The 26,255-nt window shown below is 46.8% G+C and overlaps 1 protein-coding gene across 5 annotated transcripts in view; it reads right to left on the bottom strand.

Annotated features, from left to right (window-relative positions):
- The window catches only part of DENND2B (DENN domain containing 2B), a 314,001-nt gene that overhangs the window by 108,242 nt on the left and 179,504 nt on the right, over window positions 1-26,255 (bottom strand). For all 5 annotated transcript variants that reach the window (XM_068260332.1, XM_068260333.1, XM_068260334.1 and 2 more), the window contains 2 exons: window positions 8,396-9,559; window positions 6,746-6,882 (listed from right to left, as the gene is read on the bottom strand). In XM_068260332.1, coding sequence (XP_068116433.1) covers window positions 6,746-6,882; window positions 8,396-9,559 — 1,301 coding nt within the window. The remainder of the gene's footprint in view (window positions 1-6,745; window positions 6,883-8,395; window positions 9,560-26,255) is intronic.

Raw genomic sequence — 26,255 nt, 5'->3', positions numbered from 1 at the left:
AACCTGGGGGGCGTCTGTCACTCACTACCTAACCTGGGGGGCGCCTGTCACTCACTACCTAACCTGGGGGTCCCTGTCACTCACTACCTAACCTGGGGGACCATCACTACCTAACTGCGGGTCCCTGTCACTCACTACCTAACCTGGGGGTCCCTGTCACTCACTACCTAAATTGGGGGCTCCTGCCACTACATACACTGGGGGTCACTGTCACTATTTGAACTGGGGGGGTCCCTGTCAATACCTGAACTGGGGGGCACCTGTCACTACTTACACTGGGGGGGGGGGCTCCTGTCACTACCTGAACTGGGGGGGCTCCTGTCACTACCTAAACTTGGGGACACCTGTCACTACCTAAACTATCCAGGCCAGCCAGCCCAGCATCACCACCAGCCAACCAGCCCAGAATCACTGTCAAAAAGGCCACAGCATCACCACCAGTCAGGCCAGCATTTACTTCAACCAGCCAAGCACAGCCCAGCATCACCGCCAGCCAACCCAGCCACAGCATCACCGCCAACCCAGCCACAGCATCGGCCACAGCATCACCGCCAGCCAACCTGGCCACAGCATCACCGCCAGCCAGGCCACAGCATCACTGCCAGGCCTTTCAGCCCACACATCATCCTCAATCCAGCCAAAAACAGTATTGCCAGGCACAGCAGCCAGTACAGGAGAATTCAGAAGCCAGGTGAGAGGTGTCTACCATATTAAGGGGGCATTCTGCCTATTTATGTGAAATGCTGTTTATTTATGTGCCTCATGACTGCTTAATTTGTGTTGTTCGGGGCCTCATGATTGCTGAATTTGTCTTGTTGGAGGCCTCATGATTGCTGAATTTGTCTGGTTGGGGGCCTCACGATTGCTGAATTTGTCTTGTTGGGGGCCTCACGATTGCTGAATTTGTCATGTTGGGGGCCTAATTTTTGCTGAATTTGTCTTGATAGGGGCCTCATGATTGCTGAATTTGTCTTGTTGGGGGTCACATGATTGCTGAATTTGTCTTGTTGGGGGCCTCATGATTTGTTGGGGGCCTCATGATTGCTGAATTTGTCTTGTTGGGGGCCTCATGATTGCTGAATTTGTCTTGTTGGGGGCCTCACGATTGCTGAATTTGTCATGTTGGGGGCCTAATTTTTGCTGAATTTGTCTTGATAGGGGCCTCATGATTGCTGAATTTGTCTTGTTGGGGGTCACATGATTGCTGAATTTGTCTTGTTGGGGGTCACATGATTGCTGAATTTGTCTTGTTGGGGGCCTCATGATTTGTTGGGGGCCTCATGATTGCTGAATTTGTCTTGTTGGGGGCCTCACGATTGCTGAATTTGTCTTGTTGGGGGTCACATGATTGCTAACAGTGAGACTATGGGAAAAGCTGAATCATCATCATATGAGACAATAGCATTAAACCTACTTTTTTAGCTTTTTAAAATAGAAAATAAAACTGGGAGGTTGTACGAAATGAATTTATTTTTCAGGAGTAGGATGGATGAAATTGTTTATCTTCACAGTTTATTTTCAACTTGGATTTTCCATAATGTTCATGTATGAGTTAAAATGTTTGTACAGTATTTAGTTTAAATTGCTGTTGCCACAAGGGGGCCCAGTGATTTCTAGTTACGCCCCTGACTACTACCTAAACTGGGGACACCTATAGACCTGGCTACTTATACTGTACTTAGAGGGGTGTGGGAATGTTGGGGTGGAGGGTCCTGGAGGAATGTTTGGGTGGGAGGTCCGAGGTCCGTGGGGTTGGAAGGTCGTGTGTGTGTGTGTGTGTGTGTGGGGGGGGGGGGGGGGGTTTGAAGGGCCATAAAAAATTCTTGTTATGGGGCCTTGTCATTTCTAGCTACGCCCCTGTTGGAGCCTGTTGCCCCATGACTTCATATTGGCGCCGTTCTGTCAGCTCTCCGCTCCACGTATACTAACACAGCACAGCGTCAGCTGCACAGCGGCTTCCACTTCTGCACAGCCCGACCCAGCAATGTTGTTCGAGAGATTGAGTCCCAATGCCCAGTGAACAACTTCAATCTCACGTGTGTATGGGCCTTAAGGCCGGACCACACACAAAAATGCAGATCAGGTTACTTATTGCCCAGCCTGCATATACAATCAATGCCCTACATGGGCCTATGTGTAGTTTTTTGTCATTACAGGGTCTCTTTAATTGTAAGCCTATTATGAAGTGACAGCTTTACCAACAGCTCTGCTTGCTGTTGCTACATCTGCGCTGATAACTGGACGCCCTATAATAAATATCATCCATAACACAACAATGACAACTGTGAATAAAGAGCATAAAAACATTGGCAGTAGAACCAAGTGATTGTGAACAGATTGTTAAGGCAGCCAGAACCCAACTCTTCCACAACAGACACGGAACACAGAGAGAGTGGATCCACTAGCTGAACCTTTGCCTAGAAGGTGCCAGTTATGGGTGGAGTGCACTACATATGATACGGATATGCTGCACAGCTAACCGTGACCATCGCTCAGACGCACAGGGTCTTCCTGAGGACATGGAGATTAGGAGGCTGGAGGGATTACATCACACAATAAAAATGCTGCTAGTTAATATTTCATAGTTTTCTATCCAAAAACATTTCCAAGAACTGAATTGATCTACGTTTATTTAAAGGGAACCTCCACTATCAGTGGAACAAAAAAACAACCCTCCATCTGGGCAGATCTTTACATTACGAAGATTATACCAAGCATTATATTAGGTGCTTATATTGCCCGACTGATATAGCTGTTGTGTCTTTCTAATTGGTAAAGCTACATGGCAGTGTCAGGCTGCTATAATGACAGGACTAGACCCAGGTGTGTAAAAAGAGGAAAAATGTATCTCATTAAGCTTTCTAAACATGTGACATGACCAGGCTCTCAACATCAAAGCAGTTTAATTTGGTGCAGTGTCATTTGGAAATGTAAGGAGCTACATAGACCAGAAGTCAGGGTTGGGTGGCTTAGTGTAAGGGTCTCAGATTCTCAGGTAGCAACAGGGAAGGGACTTCAGTTAGTATTAGAGTGGTCAAATTTGGTTCAATTGTTTCATCATGGTTAGGCATTAGATGGGTGGTTAAGGTTCGGCAATTACATGGGGAAGGAGGTGTTAGGCATTAGGTGTGTGTGCATGTGTGTGTGGGAACGGGGGGGGGGGGGGGGCATCTACAGCAGAGTGTTTTAAGGACAACTGACGTGAGAAGAATATGGAGGCTGTCATATTTATTTCCTTTTACACAATACCAGTTACCTGGCAGCTCTGCTGATCTATTTGGCTGCAGTAGTGTTTGAGTCACACCAGAAACAAGCATGTCGCTAATCTTGTCAGATCTGGCTAAGTCAGAAACATCTGATCTGCTGCATGCTTGTTCAGGGTCTATAGGTAAAAGGATTAGAGGCAGAAGATCCGCAGGATAGCCAGACAACCGGTATTGTTAGCCTCCACAAACCTTTCGCTCATCTTATGCGGCACACTTGTCTGTAAATACTAATAACCAGGGCTGTGGAGTCAGTACAAAAATCTTCCGACTCCTCAGTTTATAAAACCACCGACTCCAACTCCAGGTACCCAAAATGGCCCAGACTCAGACTGCTCGACTCTGACTCCTTAGTCTAATACTAACCAGGGCTGTGGTCATCTGACTCAGACTCCTCAGAATCACCGACTTCGACTCCGAATCTGACTCCGGGTACCCAAAATTGCTTTGACTCCTCGACTCCGACTTCAACTCCACAGCCCTGCTAATAACAGGTCACTTATTTCTTCTCTAGTTCTTGTTGTGGTGTGCTGTATAGTGATGGTTCTGCCTTGTCCTGGATCAGCACAGCGTAATATGAATATGTACATTCATATTTTGCATTCAAACTTTAAAGTTAATTTTACTTTTCTGTGGTTAGGAAGTCTCAGCGATACATAAAGCAATAGATACCTGTCAGAAATCAACCGATATTACAGATCGGGCAAGTTGGTTCTTTGCATGGCAATCGGAGGCGGGGCAGGGGTGCAGGCGCCAGGGGATGACAGCAGCACAGAGGAAGGAGAAGGCGGCTGGAGAAGTGAGCGCTCTCCACTGCTCTATTACTCTGCATAGGGCCCTGGGGAGAGAATTACCAGGGGACACCATGCTGAGATCTATGAAAAATCCATGTGCAGTGTGTCAGCTGTCAGTGTGAGATCCCTCTCTGGTCAGATTTCGATCACTGAGGGGACTACCTGTGTGCCATGTTGGGAGGAGGTCTGCCGGTATATGGCCGGCTTCAGACAGATGGAGGTGGATATTCCTCTGGGATAATAAACATGGGGACCTGCCAAAGGCTCTGCACAGCGGCTCCGCACACTCCGCTATCTCCTCTGTTTACTGAGATTCCTGCTCTACATTATAAAAATAACTGCAGAAGAGATGGATTCTCCGCCTCGCTGACCGGACAATGTGTTTCCAATAAAAGCCGGCTGCGTTTTCCATGTAACTGAGGAGTAATTGCCCCAACCTCACTTCCATGTTTGGCTCAGACGCAGGACTGACACCGACAGCTGCAGCTGTCCAGAGATTCGCGCTGTTCCCGGGGGGCCACTAGCTGAAGTTCCCGGAGGAAGGCTTACCTCAGTGCGCAGGAGGAAGAGTCTACGCTGTGCATAACGTGGCACGGCTGCAGTGCCTTCTTAAAGGGGAACTCTGGAATGAGCTAAATAAAATTAGCCCCCTATTTATATCAGAATTCCTCTCTTTTTACTTTTTTCTCCTCTTGCTTTGCACATATGTAAATGTTCAAACCAATTAGGCAAAAGTGACAAAAAGAATATAATTTTTAATAAGCATTGACCCACCTCGCGCTGGGACAATGCTGAAGATCTGGTAAGCCTATATTGAAGCTACATACACACGTGTGATGACTGACATCTGATTTGTCCAATAACGACCGTTTCAGCCGATGATCGTTGTGTGTACAGCGGCCGACGACCGATATTGCTTGGGCATCATTAAAGATCCCTCCTGTCAGATTTTTAACGGCCCCCAATGCCCGAGCACGGCCATTCGCAATGTTTTTTTTACAAGCCCCCAACAACTGAAACCGCTCTGTCATCCAACAAGCATCGTCTCTCTGTCTCCCTCCATAGCAATAGAACACAACGCTAGCCTCAAGGCTAGGCATGTGTCTGTACAGCATAATTCTGGGAACTGTCACCTGAGAGAGCGTTTCTCGATCCCTGACGGGCAACAATCCTCGCATGTGTGTACTTAGCGTTATTGGCGCTCATATGTCTTGAAACGGCGCTCTGATCAGGAATACAATATACGTAAATGATTTATTTTAGGCTGATTTTATAATAATGGCATGCCAGGCCTCCCCCCGCACATATCCTATAAGATGTTGCTCTGTGTTTATAATGATATAACTGACCTGCACCCCTTGCAGGCACCTGCATGACAAAATCTGCTTTGAACTTGTATTACTACTTCTGAAAGAGTTCCGCCCTTTCCCCTGGTTGTGTATTGTCTCTCTGCACTGTTAATCACCAGAAGTAGATCACTTCCAGCACTCTAGCACACATTGAGGACTGTGTGCCCAGATTTGTGATGAGTCACATCTAAACACTTGGAATCCAAAACTAAAATCAGTAATGTAAGCATATTGTGACATGGAACAAAGCCCCATTTTTAGAGCATTTTACCACATATACATACAGATACATAGGGCCTATTTCCACTGGGTGTCACGTCAGTTTCCGAATCGGATACGGCACACATACGGCTCTAAGGGCCCGTTTCCACTAGTGCGGTGCGGAATCGCCGCATATCACCGCTGACAAAATCGCATGCGGATGCGATTCCGCATGCGTTTTTTGCCGCGATTTCGCATGCGATTTCGCATAGGCAGGGTATATGCGATTTTAACCATGTCACTGCCTGTGTCAATTTACATTACTTTCAATGCGAAATCGCACGCGAAATCGCGGCAAAAAACGCATGCAAAAAAACACATGCGATTTCCCTATTAAATACATTGCCTGCGATTCGCCTGCATTCCACACGCAGGCGAATTCTGCAGGGTCTACCGTGCAGAAAAATCCTGCACATAAAAACGCAAATGAAAACTGACAAGTGGAAACAGTCCCATCCACTTGTATTGCCTATGCGAATCCGCATGCGTTGTCTGCATGCGAATTCGCGCTAGTGGAAACGGGCCCTAAAGCTGCAGCCAAATCGCAACATGATTCGGATGCGGCCTGCGGAAAACTGTAGCCGGAAATATTTTAAGGCCGCGTGAGATTCCTCTGAGTTGTTGGAAAAAGACCCGGCAAGAGATTATAACTTTTTATGAGAAACTGATCCATAGCATGTTTATTTTAGAACGATAAGTGACTTAAAAATGAATTTTCTCAAAGTAACTTACTACAGGGCCATTTGTCTACATGGCGGGAGTGGTGGGGGAGGCTGTAGCTTACAGGAAATAGGTGTTGAGTAATCGTAGGACCTCAGTCTGGTAACAGGAAACTGGCCAGGTATTAAAAGTCCTAAATAGGTGCACAGCTGCAGGCAAACACAGCTACACAATGTTTGTTTGTTTTTTATTTAAAAAGTTAATTTGCAAATGCTGATTATTCCCTCCAATATGATTATCCTGAGGACTTGTTGCCCTTTATAAGTTATTGGGCTGTAATGTGTATTCCCTCAGAGAGGTCAGGCAGTGAGGAGAAGGTTATGGGCGGAGACATCAGCAGTGACACTCGGCTACTCACCCACTATATCTTCATAGGCGTTTTCTTCTAAAGTGCTTTTGGATCCGGTGCGGTGCTGCTTCTCTGTACCGTTCTCTACCGGGGAGGGGGAGCCCAAAGACTGAATGCTGGAGGCATCCTCAAACTCCAGAGACTTCCTGCAGCCGGGAGACAGGAAGTGATGTCAGGGGAAACCCATCAGACAATGCCGCATCCCTCATACAACATTCCCAATCTACCCATTCCACTCTCATTAATACATTATTTAGTCTGCATTTGCCCATTGTAAAATCTTATCTTTCTCAGATTTACATCCTGAAATTTATCACAGGCGGCAACATCTTTACTACTGGCAGGTGATCTCTGTGGAATGTTCGTTTACTGGGGGTTCTAAAGCCAGTACAAAAACATAGCAGTATCCCAAAATGTTCTGGGGAAGGGATAATTCCACATATTAAGAAGCCTAGGCTGCTGGGAGGGCGGAGCTATGTACCAATACTGTATATAGGAATTGTTTTTGATGCTGAAACCAGGAAAACTGCCATAAAAGTGGGTATCCACTGCATTCTACTACAGTTACAGTTTATGTCATTATGGTTCCTCTTAAACAAATTGCTGTGGACCTACAGTATAGGACTGCAGCAAAACTAATTCTTTGATTTTGAGGAAAGTTATTCAACAAATTGGTCAAATGCGTCTTCAGAAGTCCTCATGAAGGCTTTAGAAGTACTCTTGTCCCACGAATACTTGAGGGCCCATTTCCACTATAGCGTTGCGAAATCGCCGGCGAATCACCGCAGGCAAATCGCATTCGGGTGCGATTCCGCATGCGTTTTTTGCCGCGATTTCGCATGCGATTTCGCATAGGTAAGGCTGTATGCGAATTTAACCATGTCACTGCCTGTGTAAATTAACATTAATACCTATGCGAAATCGCATGCGAAATCGCGGCAAAAAACGCATGGGGAAAACGCATGCGATTTCCCTATTAAATACATTGCGTGCGATTCGCCTGCATTCCACACGCAGGCGAATTCTGAGGGCCCTACCCTGCAGATTTTTTCTGCACAGAAAAACGTGCGGGGAAACTCACAAGTGGAAACAGTCCCATCCACTTGTACTGACTGTGCGAATCCGCATGCGGGCAACGCATGCGGATTCGCGATAGTGGAAACGGGCCCTCAGAAGACAAGTGCATCCATTCTGCACATGCGTGAGTCCGGACTTACACATGCAAAGCACAGAGGCACCTGTCTTCAGGAGCACTTAGGGACATGGGTGCTTTAAATACCTTCTGAAGAGTCCCTAAAGTGCTTTCAAGTTCGTATGAGAGGAATCGCTGCCGGGAGACTTGGGCACAGGATACAACCGGTATCGCAGATCCTGCTGCTGCACAAGTTCCTGGCGACGATAAATACTACTCCCCCTCCAGGCCGCCATAGATGGTGGTGAATGAAATAATTTGGCTTCCAGCAATTGTGTTCCACCTGCCTCTGAACCATCCAGAGGCTTCACACTACTTAGGCAAGTATAAATTATTATTTTTTGTACTTTTTCCATCATAGGTTTGCTTTGAAAACACAGTTTGGGCCAAAAAAGTTCCTGGACACACTAGCTCCTGATCATTAATTAATTTGCTCAGCCCAATATAAGTATTTGTTAGTATTGTACCTTTGGGATTTTCGATGATGCTCCTTCTTCGGCCTCCTTGTGACGGGAGGAGCTGGTGTAGAAGGGAGGGGGGGAGGGGATACCGGTGACGGGGAAAGAGGTAGACCGTTATTGGGGTTATTCCGGTGGCTTTTGTCCGCCTCATACTCGAATGTCCGTTTCGGTTTGGGGACAGGGTTGACCTCGTTGGCGGGGCTGTCTGGAGAAGTGGGGGAGCCACCCGAGTTTACTGTTGTGCCTTGCTTATTTTTTGCATTTTTATCGTTCACGTGTTCCTGTTCAGTTACAGTATTTACAGTGCCAGGTTTGTCGGTCAGACTGTCCAAAGTACCAGAAGTGATGGACCATTTACGGCCCAGGTCAACGCTGAAGCAGCTGCTCGGCAGCCGGGGCATGCTCGGGTTCTCCTTCAGTGCCTGCTCGATTTTTTGGATCCGGTTGAGGACGGCGGAAGACTCCTTGCGGGCATGGCTTCTGACAAAGGCATTGGCAGGCTCCGATCTGCTTGATCGCCTATCAAAACTGCGCAGAGATTCGTGCTCGGAAGTCTCCTCCTCCGTTTCGGGGTAAGAACAGTCGGAAAATGTCCTGCTCATTCTCCGGTAGCCTTTGAAATCAAAGGTCTTTTCACTGCATGGCGAGGCCAGTATGCTGGGACAGCCTTCGCTGGTGGAGCGCTCACCCGGGTCGACTTTGTCCACAAAGAGACTGAGCCGGGGTGAGGGGTCCCTCCTGCACTCCCATTCTGAAATCTTACGCCGTATGTCTAGCACTTGCGAATGCACCACCGTCCGGTTGTGGGGTCGGTTGCGCTGATTGGCCGCGGATCCCAGGGACAGCGTGCTGCGGTTAAGCTGGCAGTTCCCAATCACCTCGCCCTCCTGGGTATTTTCTTTGTTGACAGGACCTTTGAACACAGAGAGCCTCTTGTCCAGGCAAGCAACGCTGACAGCCTTCTGGAGGTGGTTGGAGGAGTCACTATCGGGGGATGCCAGGCGAGGGTCTCGTACGTTGGCACCTCGCAAGGTCCAGTCTTTGATGATCAGCCTGGTGCTGGAGATAGCGGGCAACCTGCTGGATCGGCAGAACTCCTCACTGTCGCTGAGGGGGTATGAAGGGGAGCCAACTGGAGACAAGACAGGAGGAGGGGAGACGGACTGAGACCTGCAAAAAAACCAAACAAACAAAGAGTTACTAACATGTTGGAACGAGCTTTGCGCAACAACTATATTCAGAAAGGCTATTATGTTTATAATTCCATCTCTAGAGGTACATACACACGTCTGATTTTCACAAACGACTAGTCATTTGGACGTCCAAACGACCGGTGGTTCGGACGTCAAATCGGGTGTGTGTACAGTCTGTCGCTCAGTCTTATCAGCTGAACGACAGACTGTAAACACGCCCGATATGACGTCCGAACGACTGGTCGTTTGGACGTCCAAATGACGGGTTGTTTGTGAAAATCAGACGTGTGTACGAGCCTTAGGAGGAAGTGTTGAAGGCCTCTTTCACAGTGCGACGTTAAAGTCGCACTTTAGAAAATGTTATAACGCAGACTAACGCACAGCAATACAAAGTTTGTGAGACATTCACAGTGCACACGTTGTGTTGTGTGTAACGTGTAGCAATATTTAGAAGGTGCTGCATGCTGTGCGTTTAGTAATACATTTGCTGCGTTATGTGTATTGCACATGCTCAGTAAGGTTTTTGTTTTGTTTTTTAAATGGAACGCATGCGCTGTTTTCGTTCCATCAGTATGCGACGAAAACGGTGCACCGAGAGACACATAACGCAGTGCAAAATGTCCAATTTCATAACCTACATGCGCTGCGTTAGGGGCACGTTGTGCGACTTTAACGTTGCATCAAACGCAACGTCCCAATGTGAAAGAGGCCTCAATGTTCAGGAATAAAGCATCTGTTATGCAAAGCACAATCTGACTCCCATTGTTTCTCCTAACAAACGAGCTTGGTTAAACTTTATGTTCTTTTCTTTTCTCTATGGGAATTGAGGCACAGGAACCACAGACATCTCAAAGCAGCCGCATCTCGGACATACAAAGGCGCTTTGGCTTAGTGCAGGGAGCCGATCCTGACCAATGGGATTTTTCCCCCAAGGAAAGTCAAAGGTGGAAGTTCTGGGTAAAGACAACCACTGGCAACTTAAAAGCCCATTTCCAGCATAACTTGCTAAGGTTCAAGACCTCAAATATAGCTACAGTTACTGCTATGGGGCACATAGACTAGAGGGCTGCAGTAGGGCCCTAACTTGCTGTTTTATATATTGTGTCTCCTACCTACTAACAGCAGGACACTTGAACTTCAATCAGGCTGAAGAGCATAGTGCAGGGAAAGCAGGAGGTGCAGGGTGGCGGAAACCCACAGACACACTAAGCAGGTATATTGCGTTAGGCATGGCATCTTGTCTCTTGAAGGAATGTGATGTCACTGATCACCTGATCATTTAAGAGAAGCACCCATTGCTTTCATCAGTCAGTCCAGGAAGTACAATGCTTAGCACAGTCCACCTTCTGGAGAGCCTTCTCCCCACCCATACACTTTGTAAAAAGTCCAATACAGTATCGTGATCAGTGCACGGCATGGCAGTGTTCTCCCCAGGCTCTTTTAGCCGGGTGGTCCAACCGGCTAGTTTTGGTGATCACCCGGCTTTCATCGGCTCACTCCCTCCTCTGCTGTAAACAGAGTTGTGCAGAGAAGCGCTGGCCCTGCATTCTCTCATCTCACTCCACCCGGCTAATTTTTCATGCCACCCAGCTGGAAAAAAATTCTGGGGAGGACACTGCATGGGTTGTTAAGGCTCTTTGGGAGAGAACGTGGCCCAGTACTAAGGAATACCCAGACAGCTCATGGTGACCCAGAACCTCTAAGAAAGTATAAAAGCTCTTTAACAGGCTGTCTGCATGTTGGATTGATGCGGCTCTGTGCAATGTATTAGCTACAGGCTCACTATACATCAGCGGTTCTGGATGTGTGCTGGCATTCAAGGTCACAGAGATGATTTGCATTTTTGGGAGTGATGCATCATGGGAAACCACTGCTGCTCACATAAAGCTGAATTATCTCAAATGCCTTTTGTTTTCAAGAAGGCAGAATTACCATTTCCCTCCACTTAGTGATGCACACTTACAAATCTCCTCAGCATGAGAGGAGGGCCAACGCGTCTCGCTGAATCTGTATCGCTCGATAAAGAAAATATATGGAGCGTCCTAATGAGAACCAGAGCAGATTCCACTCCAGCCTGTCAGGATAAATTTCCAGCAGGGAAGCTTTTAAATCCCCTTTGAGTCTTAAATCACCAGCAGCAACTTCATATGGCCCTGATGTATGGACACGATTACTGGGTAGCTGCAAGCCGCGCTCCTGCAAGGGGGCCCGAGAGGAGAAGGGGGCCCAGGCCACAGCAGAGACCCACACTACATCACCGATCTGTCATTAGCTTACAGGATAAGTTCATTCATAAACGTGATACTTTAACCCCAAACTCATCCCAAATCAATCCTGCACTTCTAATCTTGTATTATTAATTCTGTATTATCAATAAGCTGACACATCATTGCAGTCCAGTGGATCTGGAGGTGTGGCTAGCTCACAGGGACGACAATGGATAATTTGCATATTTCAGCAGTGATCCATTGTGGGATACCTCATACAGTCATTACAACCTGAATTATAGCAAATTCTTTCTGTTTTAAAGGGAACCAGAGAGGATGAAGTATACATACCTTGGGCTTCCTCCAGCCCCATACGCACGGATCGCTCCCACGCCGCCGTCCTCCGCTGCCTAGATCCGCCGATACCGGGTCCCATCAATACCGCCAGTCGGTCGGCGGACGCGGCCAATACTCCGCATCACAGGGTGCTCTCTCCATACAGTTACGCATGTGGCTGCCTACTGCGCAGCCGCATGCGTACGGGTATGGAGGGAGCCCCTGTGATGCGGACAATTGGCTGCGTCCGCCGGAAGTGACGGGCCCAGTACCGGCGGATCCAGACAGCGGAGGATGGCGGCATGGGAGCGATCCAGGCTTATGGGGTTGAAAGAAGCCCCAGGTATGTATAAAATCTTTTTCTATTTTAGCTGGCCATTCGTCTCTGGTTCCCTTTAAGAAAGCAATCTGTTTTATTTTTTGCATAGCATTACAGTAAGAGGGCTTTTAGGTCCATTGTAGTACCTTACACACTCCAATGAGTTCTGGTTCACCATGAGCTTGTTGGTTAATCTGTACCTCTGGGTGTTTCAAGTCCTACCCCATAGAGCCACATTAATCCATGCCATGCACTTATGAGGAGAAATCAATCAATCAATCAGAAACAGTCTGTATGCATGTTGGATTATAGTGGCTCTGTATTATTAATAAGCGGACACATCATTGCATTCCAGCGGATCTGGAGGTGTGGCTAGCTCACAGGGACGACAATAGATAATTTGCATATTTCAGGAGTGATGTATTGTGGGAGAGATCTCGGAGCTCACGCCAACCTGAATTATTGCAAATTCTTTCTGTTTTAAGAAAGCAATCTTTAGTTTTCCATAGCACTTCTGATCTGTATGTGTAGTGTGAACCTCCAACTACAGAGACCGTGCAGATTTCAGAAAGGGCCCGTGTGCAAAATCACAATGCAAATGTTTGCATTTAGGCCTCTTGCACACTGCAAGCGATTCAGATTCCGCTTTTTAATCAGTTTTTACATCCGATTCAGATTCTGATTTGCAGCGTGCAGGGAGCAAACTGCAAATCGGAATCGGATGTAAAAACCGATTAAAAAGCGGAATCGGAATCGCTTGCAGTGTGCAAGAGGCCTAACACTGAAAGCAATGCAGTTCAATGGAGTGGTTTCCATTGAATGCGTTTTTCCCAATGTGATGTGATGCAGAGAAAATATGGATTTCCAAACCTCGCACTGCCCTCTGCAAATCGCAGTTAATAAAAGTTAATGAAAGGGAGGGGGGGGGGGGGGAGGTTGCGCATCCCTAAAAACTTTCTGTCCATTAAAATGAAAGTCAATGGTTCTGCATGCGAATGCGACTTTGTGCACTTGCGATGCATAATTTTTGCAGCCGGTTTTCCATCTAACATGCTTCTTCCTGTACAGTGAGGTCAAGCAAGCTGATATGGAGATTAAAAATTGGATGCGAAAATTCACATTAAAACACACATAAAAATACATGCGTTTTTCCGAATCAAATTCAATTTGCATATGCAAAATCGGATGCAAAATGCAAAGTATACCTGTGGCACTGGGCCCTAAGGGATCTAATCTGAATAATTTCTGTAAACAGGCACACAGGCCACATGACCAGCACTTGCCAAGTGCAAATACGGACACATGGTTTATACAGGTCTTGTGGCTAGTTAGATGCTAGTTAGAGGTCCCGAAACCTGCATAACTTACATGCTTCAATATTTAAACAGTTGTATTGGCAACCATCCGCCAATCACAGCTGGGTGGCTGTCTGCAGGTCTCACAGCCTCCCTCAAAGCCGCGTTCACATACTCAACTAATGTCGCCTGTCAGGGATCAGGACCTGAACCCCTTGGGGGGAATCGCTGGTCCTGGCTGCACACACACAAGTGTCAGCTGTGTAGCTGATCACACACTGTGTTGTTATGCGGGGACGGAGGTACGACGAGTGGCATATGTGTGACATTGAGCAATAGGATCGGTGTCGCTGGGGTGAGTAGATCTGTCTTGCGAAACGCTTGCAGGTTAGGGGTCGCGGCTGCCGTACACATGTCTGATAAGTCAGGCTTGTGTACGAGGCTGATTCCACCAAACCCCTTACTGTACACATAAGAGACTGAGACATCTTTTCTCTCTTTCCCATCAAGGTAAACCCCATGGGACCTTGTCCTGTTTACTCTGCCACACACAGGCAGCCTTTAGGCTTGTTTTGCAGACCTCATGTCATGGTTGCTTTGTAAGATAACATTTTATTTAAACTATAGAAAAAAATAAATACATAAAATAGTTTGAAACAATAGAATAATTTCATAAAGAAAGAAATACAAGTAAGCAAATCAAATTTCTCTTCTAAGAAGCCCACAGATAAGTCATTAGGAAGGGACGAGTCATCTATCTGACGGTCGCAGTGTTTTTAAAGAGGATCTGTTGCGAAATCTTAACATTTAAAACACATACAAATAAGACGTACATTTCTTCCAGAGTAAAATGAGCCATAAATTACTTTTCTCCTACGTTGTTGTCACTTACAGTAGGTAGTAGAAATCTGACAGAACAGACAGGTTTTGGGTTAGTCCATCTCTTCATGGGGGATTCTCAGCATGACTTTTATTCTTTATAAAGACATTCCCTAAGGCCTGGTGCACACCGAGCGGTTTTTGAAGCGTTTCGCAAACCGCTTCCGCCTGTGAAAACGCTTGGCTAATGTATTTCAATGGGATGCTGCACACCAGCGGTTCATGGTTTTTAGCAAACTGCAAACATGGGTCCTGCAGCACTTTTGCGGTTTGCAGATGCGTTTCTGCCTCAATGTAAAGTATAGGATAAGCTCAAACCGCTCTGAAAAACGCTAGATCAGAGTGGTTTTCCAGGCGTTTTTGTTACAGTAGCTCTTCAGTAATAGCTTTTACTGTAACAGTATTTGTAATCTGCTACACAAAAACGCTCCAAAAACTATTAGGCATGTTTAGAAAATCTCTCTAAACATACCTAGAATCGCTCTGAAATCTGCTTCAAAAACCTCTAGCGTTTTGCGGATCTGCTAGAGGTTTGTGGTGTAGGTAGAAGACTGTCCCTGGGCGCTATCTTTATGCAGTAAAGACCTTGAATACATCTACATGGTGCTGCTGATCTCTTCTACCTATGCTTTGGGAGCTGCTGGACTACAGCGCCATATCAGCTTAGCACATGGATACCCTCACCAGGGTGCATATCGACTGTGGTGTAACAGAGGTTTGTGGTGTGCACTGGGCCTGAAAAATATGTATACAAAGAAGCTGGCAAAGCTCCCTGCTCGCTGCACACTTTTTTGGCAGTTGGACGGAGCAACTGCCATTCACTAAGTGCATTTAAAAATAAAGAAAACCCTGAGATCCCCCTATGAGAAGATGGGCTAGTCCAAAATCTGTCGGTAATGTCAGATTTCTACTTCTTACTGTAAGTGACAGCAACATAGTAGAAAAGTAATTTATGGCTCATTTTACTCTGGTAGTAACGTACTTCTTAGGCCCGGTTCACATTAGCGTTCGCTGTCCGGAGTCACCTGATCGGATCCGGACCGTATACTGTACAAACGGAATGGACGTTCCGCTTAGCAATGCAAAGTCTATGCGGCCGTTCCGTACGGTCGGATCCGGACTCCGGACACTTTTCCAACATGCTCTATTTTTGGGTCCGGATCATCCGGCCGACGCACCCGGGCCGGAGCCTGAATGCACCATCCGTGCATAGAAACCAATAGGAAACGGAAAGCACAGAACACACTGGCAATAAAAACCTGACGTTCTACCCCACTTCCTATGCGTTTTCTAGCGGCCATTTTGGATGGGGACACATGGGCCCAGCATGTCTGGAGTGGAGCAGCAGTGACTTTGTGCTGGAGCTGTTTGGCAGTATGTCGGACGTGGAGGTGAGGCCCTACACAGCGGAGGACCTGATTCTACATGTGCACCTTCTGCTGACCTCCCAGACCCCAACAATATTTATATAGTTTGTTATCTCTTTTACCAAACGGATCCGGATCGCAGCCGTATCAATACATATGCAAACGAACCGGATCCGATCCGGTCCGTTCTTTACAGAAAAACGCAAGTGTGAACGGGGCCTTATTTGTATATGTTTACATATATTTAAAATTTTAAGATTTTCGTGACAGAGGTCCTTTAAGGCTGTTTTAGGTCAGTTATTTCAGATGCCGAAAAAAATGACAAAGTATGGCTGAAAATGTTCATGTAAACGCCAGTCAATGGGTAATTCTGCCTAGTAGAGCAGCAGGCGATGCCTGTATCATAGCAATGATAGCACTCCCAAGGCAGTAAACCTCTGACTACAGCTGAGGGTTGCACAGACTTCTGGGAAAGTCAGTTAGCCAATGACAAAAGGTGTGCGGGGATCTACATGACCCTCGAGGGCAATAAACGATGGAATGCAGCAGTTGCGTCACATCAACATTTAACAGTCTCTGACATTTTTGTCCAAAGAAACTTGCGTGTAGTTTCCCAGCAAAATCATATCCATGTGTGACAGGAGGAGAGGAGAGGGGGAGCGCTGCTGCAACGGATCCACATACAATGCCTTTAAAAGGCCAGAGATGAAGAACTCCTATCTCCCAAAACACTTCATCCCTCCGATTAACGTCTCAGAGAGTGCTGTGACCCCCGCGCTGCCAGATAGCAGCCCGACCGGCGTTTTCTAAGAGGGGAATACCCCAAACCTCAGTCTCATGGCTGCAGCAGTTTATTGGAGGGATTGATGGGGTGCTGCGCGATGGATTGCTCTCCTGACAGCCCGCCAGACTACAGGGGCGCAACCCCACCGCTTCTCTGAGCCATGACATCATCCCCGGTCACCTCCAACTAATATGGTAACCCAGAGCCGAAGAATGTCCCCCCTGTGTGCTTACAGGAAGATTAATCACCCCATAAACATCTGTTCAAAGAGGACCTGTCGCTAGAATCACTCTGCACATAAACTAATAAGGCCCCAAATCACATGATTATTCTGAGTAAACAGGGAAACCTCACTCGTCTTTGCATGAATAAAATAGTCGCTCCAGTGTGTGCCTAGTGGCAAGACTATGGCTCCTTCCCCACTTAAGCACATTGGGAAATGGAAGTGAGTGGTGCAGTTGTATCCCTCCCCAAGTGCACTGCAGTGACAACACTTGGCTCTACATCTCCCACAATCCCTTTAAATAGCCAGGTCTTGCTTGGTGAGTAAGCATTGCCTCTCCTCATGTTTGTATTCACTGGATTAATTCAGGTGTTCAAAATGAGTAACAAGAGGTCCTGCTCTGTGCAGCTAACTACCCATGTAGAAAGATGGGAAATTCTGAGCCTTCTGTACTCCAAGGAGAGTACCAATTCCATGCCTGCAAATAAAATGAAACCGCTTGGTCGAATCTCAGCCACGGAACTATCTGTTTGTCTTGTTGCATGTTCTCCCCATGTCTGTGTGGGTTTCCTCCGGGCACTCCGGTTTCCTCACACATCCCCAAAAACATACAGATCAGTTAAATACCTTCCCCCTAAAATTGTCCCTAGACCATGATAGACATATGGCTATGGTAGGGAGTAGATTGCGAGGGACAGTTATATAAATACTAAATAATACAAATTTGGGTTTGAGGTCAGTTCAAATGGGAGTGGAGAATAGAAACATGAAACTACAAGATTATGAGTGATGCAATTCTGCAATGAAAATGGAATTTTAGCACATGGAACGCCCCGGATGATCAGCGGAGAGGCGGATGGCATGAGAGCAGATTATGCAGGTGAGGCACATAAGCAGGAATTCTTCTCCTGTCTGTCAAGGAACGACTGTGACAAGATAGCATGGATTGTGAATCCCGCCAGCACCACCCCCTCCCCCCATCACGCTGACGTCAGCGGGAAGAACGCTAATCTCTGCTTTCTGAATGGCGATTATCTGTTCGGCAGCTGCCAGCCTGCTTCCATTGTGGCCTCTGCTTGGGAATGTTGCTTTTGAGCCAAGGCCAGGCTGGGCCCAGCAATGATTGTGCTGAAAGGAACCATCCACGGCGGCGGATAAGGGTTTATGTTTTATCCGGGAAGCCGGATATGATAAGACTGGAGCGGTTCCCACGTGACAGCGGCGGATGACGGCCAACACAGAGCAAATAAATGGGGCTGCAGTTACTCTTACAGCGGATGCACCATTCTGATAGCCAAGCAAAGTCTGGCGTGATGCATATAGGAACTGAGCTGATCAGCCATGCTGGAAAATATCTCTGCAGCCAATTACATCATTTCCTGTTCCTGCTTGACTCTCTCTGACAAGAAGGGCACATCATATGAGTAACCTTTAGCCAATAAGAGTGTTCTTGGCTTGGCTCCCTGGTGTCTACTTTAGTAGGTAGTCCCCTAGGTAGCTGCCTAGTCTGCGCAGCTGTTGATTAAACCACTACTGGGTTAAAAAGAGCAATAGCATTAGAGTGTGATCAAATCCTCCGGCGCTGCAGGCAGAGCACAGAGACGGTTGTGTTGAGCTATACAAACCCTGCTAGTGAGATGACAGTGAAGGCAGTTATTGCAGACAGTATCAACAGGATTACTTTAACACTTTCGGGCTGGCTACCTAACCCCCCTTAGGGCCCTTTTCCACTAGCAATCGCTAGCGTTCGCGCTAAACGCTAGCGATTGCTGAATCGCAAGTGCAGGAAACTTCCCGGCGATTGCGTTCACGATTTTGCTATGCAATGCACTGCATAGCAAAATCGCGGCAAAGATCGCTCCGCGGTGCGATCGCGTTTGAGTCAAAAACGAATCGCGGTAGTGGAAATTACCTACCGCGATTCCTATGTTAAAAAGCAAACCGTAGCGATTTCAAAATCACTAGCGGTTTGCGATTTTGCGATTCAGCATCGCAAACGCCGCTAGTGGAAAAGGGCCCTTAAGGACCAGACGATTTTGCATGTGGGGGGGAGGTGGGGGGGTCAGACAGCCGGATCCTAAGTATGACTTGCTGGGCATGGTGTCCTCCCTGTAGCCAGATGTCCCCCCTGTAGCAGGCAGCCTTTACTCACCTTCCAGGCTCCAGCGATGAGCTGCTGTGGAACCCTCCACTCTGGCCGGCATCCCCGCTCGTACTGCCGCTCAGTTCCGGGTCGCAGCTTGATGGCGTCATCAAGCCACTACCCGATACTTACATCAGAGCCAGCAGGGATGCCGGCCAGAGGGGAGGGGAGCGCCGATCGCCGGGGGAAAGGATGGAAGGTGAGTTGATCCTCTTCTTTCCTCCCTAACACCGCAGCTCTAAAGGTGATCACTATGATCCGCCAGCGATCATAGTGATCACGTGATCAGGAACCAAGCGCGATGGTTCCTGATCACTGAGGGGAGATGTCAGCTGTCATATGACAGCTTACTGTCCTCTCTCGGGTGCTCACGATCGCGGTGGGGCGCTTCGTTTTCGCGGACGTTGAATCTATGTCCAGTTAGAGCGGCAGCACCACCTGCTGGACGTAGATTCGTACTACGTCGGTCCCAATTAGGTTAAAGGACACTGAAGTGAGAGGTATATGGAGGCTGCCATATTTATTTCCTTTTAAGCAATACCAGTTGCCAGGCTGCCCTGCTGATCCTCTGCCTATAATAATTTTAGCCATAGACCCTGAACAAGCATGCAGCAGATCGGGTGTTTCTGACATTATTGTCAGATCTGACAAGATTAGCTGCATGCTTGTTTCAGGTGTTATTCAGACACTACTGCATCCACATAGACCAGCAGGGCTGCCAGGCAACTGGTATTGTTTAAAAGGAAATAAACACGGCACCCTCCCCATACCACTCAATTCAGTTGTTCTTAAACTGCAGTATAGTAAAGCAACCACGAGATGTCGCTGTCTGTAGAATGATGTGATGATCTCTATGGTATTGGGATTTTTCTGTAATTACTCTGTGTTCCTTTCTGTTCTGAGTAAGCTGCATTTCTTGATGGTGGTATATGATTTAATTTCTGCATGTTTTTCTTCAGTAAAGAGTTCTAACTTGTTATGCTGGGTGCCAATCTGCGTGTACAGACCACTCTGCTCCATCAGTTATAACCCCCTGTCTGGCTTTTATCACCATCTTGCTTCTGGTTGTGGAGATTTCTCCTTGCATCCCACCCAGGGATGGGGTCAGAAGATTTCTCCGCTGGTGACACAGAAAGCAAAAAGGCTATGCTCACACTATAAATCACCAGAGCTTTTGCAAGCGATGAGCAATTTTTTCCGATTTTTTAAAATCGCCTTTCCCTGAGCCGTATAAAGCGCTTTTCTAAGTGATTTTGCAGAGGGATTTTTTTTTCGACTTCCTGAGGTCAGTCGGGAAGTGAACTCTTGTACCCGGAAATGAATAAATACAATGTATTTATTCATGAAATCGATGGGGAAATCGCTATACAAAGCGCTTTTTCATGCGCTTTGCGATTTCCCTATACCTTCCATTATAGGCAAATCACCCCAAAAATAGTTCAGGCAGCGCTTTGGGGAGCAGATCTAAATCGAAACGCTCAGATGTGAACTCTCTCATAGGGAATCATTGCACAAGCGCTTTTAGAGCGATTTTCAAAATTGCCAGCGCTTAAAACCCCCGAAAACTCTCTAGGTGTGAATAAGCCCTCAATCCTTTATTTTTAGCAGCATCATAGAGGAGTTGAACAGAAGTCTCACACATGACTGAATTCCTGTGCGATTTACATGTTTGGGAATTTGAGTTTGCTATACAACTAATGCAATGTCAATAGCATTGCATGACATGCTCTGTTGTGCGAATTTTTGCAATCTGAATTTTTTGCAGAAAAGAAACGGCCTACATGCGTGCTTTTTTTCACACCGGACATGCAAATCGCATACCATGCAAGTCAAAGAGGATGCGCATTGTTTTACATTACAAATATGAAAATTTGCATGTCAATGTAAAGTTATTTCATGTAAAACAAATTAAGTTTTTCAAGGGAACTTTATTAGTATGTATGGAAAAATCAGACTGTGAAAATCTGCATAAAAAGAGAAGAATTAGGAGAATGCAACACAGAAAATTGCATCTTGAAATTGCAGGGATAAGTGTGAAGACACCCTAACTCAAAATCTGATGGATCCCCTTTGAATATAAAGTTATAATGAGATATAATGTCTTTTTCTTTCAAGTCTCACCGTGAGTCCTGTACGCACCGCCTTCTGGCATGTAGCTCCGCCCCCTTGTAGACAAGTGCCACTCTCTGTATTGGACATAGAGTCTACGGAAACGCCCCAGAACGTTTCTGCAAGTAGGCGGGGCTAACTTTTTTATATGAAGGGGATCTATCGGATGTCTAATTTTGGCTGTATAGCCTCTAACTGTTGTCCATTTTCCAATTAAAGAGGACCTGAACGCAGGACTTCCTCTCTGCTCTAAAAGATAAGCAACATCATAATAACCCTTAAAGAAAAACATTTCTTTGTTACAGCTGATACAAATCCTGCAAAACATCTGCAGTTTGTCTACTCCCTGCTTTCATGGAAACAGACATATTGGGCTTGATTCACAAAGCTGCGCTAACTGTTAGCGCCGCTGTGAAAAGCCTTTAGTGTCCCTTAAGTAGCACTGCGCGCACTAACGGATGCGCAGAGCTACTTCTATATTAGTGCGCGGTGCGACGATGACGTCGCACCCGCTGCCCCTTAAACGGCGCATTGGGTGCCCCCAAAGTGGCGCATCAAAGCGCTGCTTAACGGGCACCTGATGCACCGTTTTCGTCGATTAAGGGGCAGCGGGTGCAACGTTATCGTCGCGCCGCGCACTAATACCCGCGATGCGCGCATTGGGCGGGGCTGTATCCAATGTGTGGGTGCAAACCACCTAACGCCGTGGTTTGCGCCCACTAAGTCTTAGGGCACACTAACCGGCTTAGCGCGGGTTAGTGAATCAAGCCCATTGTTAGCATCTCTGCTCTGGCAGAGGTGACACAAGGGAAAGATCAAATTACAATTTGTGATTAGACACAGATGAGGGGGGATTAGACAGGCTAAACTCTCTAAATACATACAGGGTGCATTTCTCTATGTTTTCCTTCTGTCCTGTACAAGAGTTCAGGTTCACTTTAATAAGATTTCCTTCACTTATTCTGTCAGCCACAGGGCACCCTGACAGGGACCAACAGCAATAAAAACCTGTTCTAACCCTTCCTCCTTCTAATTGAAATGAACCTTTGGCTGGAGTTTTCTTTTAGGTCTCTTTCACAGTAGGATGTTGCATTTTGATGCGACATTAAAGTCGCAAACCAAATTACAACACAATGCTCAAAAAAGCAACTTAATGCTCCATTATGGTCGCATACAGTAGAGCATACAGGCAACGCAAAGTATGTTTCTAAGTCATTACTGAGCATGTGCAAACAGTCCAACGCAACTAATAACGTGTATAACGCACTGCATGCAGTACTTTCACCTAACGTGCAGCGTTAGTCACCAACGCAATGTGTGCACTGCGAATGGGGCATTGATTTTTCATTACAGTGAGTTATTCTGTTGTTTTAACGTGCGACAAAAAATGATCCACTTACCTGGGGCTTCCTCCAACCTGTGGCAGCAGTCCTGTGCCCTCGCCGCAGCTCTGGAGGCTCCCATTCTTCTCCGCTGCAGAACCCGACCTCGCCAGGTCCGGTTCCGGGTCGGCCTCTTCTGCGCTCCACGCCTGCGCAGTACAGTCCTAATAACGTCCGCCTGACCACGTGACCTGCGCGGTGGAGCGCAGAAGAGGCCGAACCGGAACCCGACCTGGCGAGGTCGGGTTCTGCAGCGGAGAAGACCGGAGCCTCCGGAGCTGTGGCGAGAGCACAGGACGGCTGCCACGGGCTGGAAGAAGCCCCAGGTAAGTGGATTTTTTTTCCCCTCCTTGGATGTTTCCTTTGAAGGGGAACTGAAGAGAGAGGTATATGGAGGCTGCCATGCTTATTTCCTTTTAAGCAATACCAGTTGCCTGGCAGCCCTGCTGATCCTCTGCCTCTAATACTATTAGCCATAGCCCCTGAACAAGCATGCAGCAGATCAGGTGTTTTAGACTTTAAAGAGAATCTGTATTGTTAAAATCGCACAAAAGTAAACATACCACTGCGTTAGGGGACATCTCCTATTACCCTCTGTCACAATTTCACCGCTCCCCGCCGCATTAAAAGTGGTTAAAAGCAGTTTTAAAAAGTTTGTTTATAAACAAACAAAATGGCCACCAAAACAGGAAGTAGGTTGATGTACAGTATGTCCACACATAGAAAATACATTTATACACAAGCAGGCTGTATACACCCTTCCTTTTGAATCTCAAGAGATCATTTGTGTGTTTCTTTCCCCCTGCAGTTCTCATGCACTGAAGTTTCAGGCTGCTCTTTTCTTCCTGCAAACAGCTTTGCCCTTGACTGAATTTCCTCAGTATGTGAAAGCCCAGCCAGCTCAGAGGACGATTTATCCAGCTTGTAAAAGATAAGAGAGAAGAGAGAAGCTGCCCTAATCTAAATAATACACAGACAATGTGCATAGAGGGGCCTGGAAGGGGGAGTTCATAGCAGAACCACAACACTGAAGAACTTGGCAGCCTTCCAGACACAGGCCGACAAGTCTGACAGGGGAAAGATACATTGATTTATTACAGAGACTGTGATAGCAGAAAGGGCTGCAGTAAGCCAGAACACATTAGAATAGCTTTTGGAACTTGTAAGATGATAAAAAACAGGATGCAGTTTTTGTTACGGAGTCTCTTTAAAGTCAGATCTGACAAGACTAGCTGCATGCTTGTTTCTGGTGTTATTCAGATACTACTGCAGAGAAATAGACCAGCAGGGCTGCCAGGCAACTGGTATTGATTAAAAGGAAATAAATATGGCAGCCTCCGTATACCTCTTACTTCAGTTCCCCTTTAAGCTCAACTCTATTCACATGTAAAACATAAACCGTCTGTTTCCAGCTAGTTCAGTATAAAACCCCATTCAGGCTAAAATAAATTTTACATTTGGGTTTTATTGCCATGTTTGTATTTTTACATTAATATTGAATATTGCCATGGAAGATGCAGGAAAGGGAACGATTTACTGTGGTTGTCCAGACCTGGAGGACAGTGAAGAATAGCAGTGACCAGCAAGTCTGGACTGGGTTTATAAATAGTGTCTTCTCTGAGATAGCAAGAGTTTGATTGTTGCTAACAGCACAGGATTCTGGGAATAGAGGTGTGGCCATGATATATCTCTGCACCCCTATCAATTAATAAGAGGGGGGACTGGGCTGGCACTCTGCCTTTCCATGTTTCCCTGTAGGGATCAGTTAGAGGAGGTGATATGGCCAGATGAGGAGAGGAGCTTGGATGGACCTGAACTCTTGTGGGGGACAGAATCACCAGTGTAATTTGATCTCTCAGCTGTGTCAGCTCAGGAAGCTCCTCCGCCACTGCAGAGCAGCTTATTTGTAAACACATGATGTTAACCCTTTATCTGCTTCCATGAAAGCAAGAAGTAGACACACTGCAGACTTATTGCAGGATTTTGCAGGATTTGTTTCAGCTGTAACAAAGAAATGTTTAAAGGATATTATGTTGTTGCGTATCTTTCAGAGCAGAGAGGTAGATCTGAGTTCAGGTCCACTTTAAAATCTCCCTGCAAGAGCTAAGCAATCATGTGACCTCTTCTGTTTTCCTAAAAAATTAGGTATTTAGAATTCTTGTTTTAACTGTTTACCTGCCTCAGCAAGATTACTGAGTGGGGTAGGGGGGATATCTGTTGTTAAAAGTCTTTACCATGGCTGCTGCATATGACTGCAATGGCACAAGCTCCTATTTGCTAAGCTTTTAACAACCCTCACTGTGTTCTGATATGACCTACATGAAGGCTACAATTCTTTGCCAGCTAATAGAAGACATCTTTTAAAACATCCAGCCCAGGATTGCTGTATCTCTTCTGCTCTCCAGTCCAGGAAGCCCCCCTGTGAGCCCACTATGGAGTGATGCAGGGCCCCCCGACCAGCATGGCGTCCCAGGACATGTTGGCTGCCGGTCTCAGCTCTGCCTCCTCCTCCTGCACACCTGTGTTTATCCACCTTGGTGACTTGTGTTTGAATCAGTGCCCAGGCACAGTGCAAATAAACTCGCTGTGACCCGGACAAGCCCAGGCTGCACCAGCACGCCCGTACGAGAAGCCCGCTGCGTTCCTCCACCACCGTACTGACCTGACAGCCACTGGCCACTGTGTGGTGATGGGGGATCATTCACCTCAGTGCGGGGAGCTGTGCTGCTCTCTAGCTGTATGATCGCTGGTCCATGCTGAGTGTGTAGATCCACACACCTGTGCGCTCTCCCGTCTCTGACACATGTGACAGCTCACACCGGCCAGACGGTCAGGAAGGGAATAGCCGGAGGGCGGTGACTGATCTGCGCTTGTGTCAGAGCTTTACCTGTAAGATTAACCCTTTCCATGGCCTGTCTCTCCTGCAGCTGCTACAGACCATACACATGAACCGCTCGCTACGTAGTCAAAGAAATGTGCTGACATTTGGTCAAAATGTTTAAGGTACTTAAAGAAATTTAAAAAAGGCCTGAAAGAACGCTAGAACAACACACATTACATTTAAAGTGGACACGGATATAGTGTAGTATGTACTGGTAATATGGTTGTGACAAAAAAAAGTATAGGATATTAATACTCACAAACCAGGGTTACTATCCAGACAACCACTGTGCAGGCAGGTGGGGAGATTAGACCTGTCCTCACTCAGGGCTAAGAAGTCGCTCTCTGTAGAGGAGGAAAAAAGGGGGCAACACCCCTCCACCAAGGGTGGACTTAGTGCATCAAACAGGGGCAACAAAAAGGATAAAAGTCGATAAAAAGTTTCAAAAACCGGGGAAGGCCGAGTTGGATTCCCCTCCTCCAGATAGTCACAACAAACTGTTGATGGGGCCCATTCACACTTGCGTTTGCAAAAAGCCGACGATTATCGCCAGCATTTTGCAGGAGTGATTTTTCCGCGATTTCACGCGGAAAAATCACTGGACAGTGCAGCGTTTTCTCAGCGAACACGTTTTGCGCTTCTATAGCGCTGAAACGCGATCGCCTGAAAATGGTGCAGGGCAAGAGTTTGCGTTTTGGGATTTTGGGCGATTTGTGGCGTTTAGCCCAAGTAAGAACAGGCCCATAGG

Source organism: Hyperolius riggenbachi, chromosome 11 (genome assembly GCF_040937935.1).
Source record: "Hyperolius riggenbachi isolate aHypRig1 chromosome 11, aHypRig1.pri, whole genome shotgun sequence".
Classification (NCBI taxonomy): Eukaryota; Metazoa; Chordata; class Amphibia; order Anura; family Hyperoliidae; genus Hyperolius; species Hyperolius riggenbachi.
The sequence above is the reverse complement of the archived record's forward strand: the minus strand, read 5'-3'. Positions and strand labels throughout refer to the sequence as shown.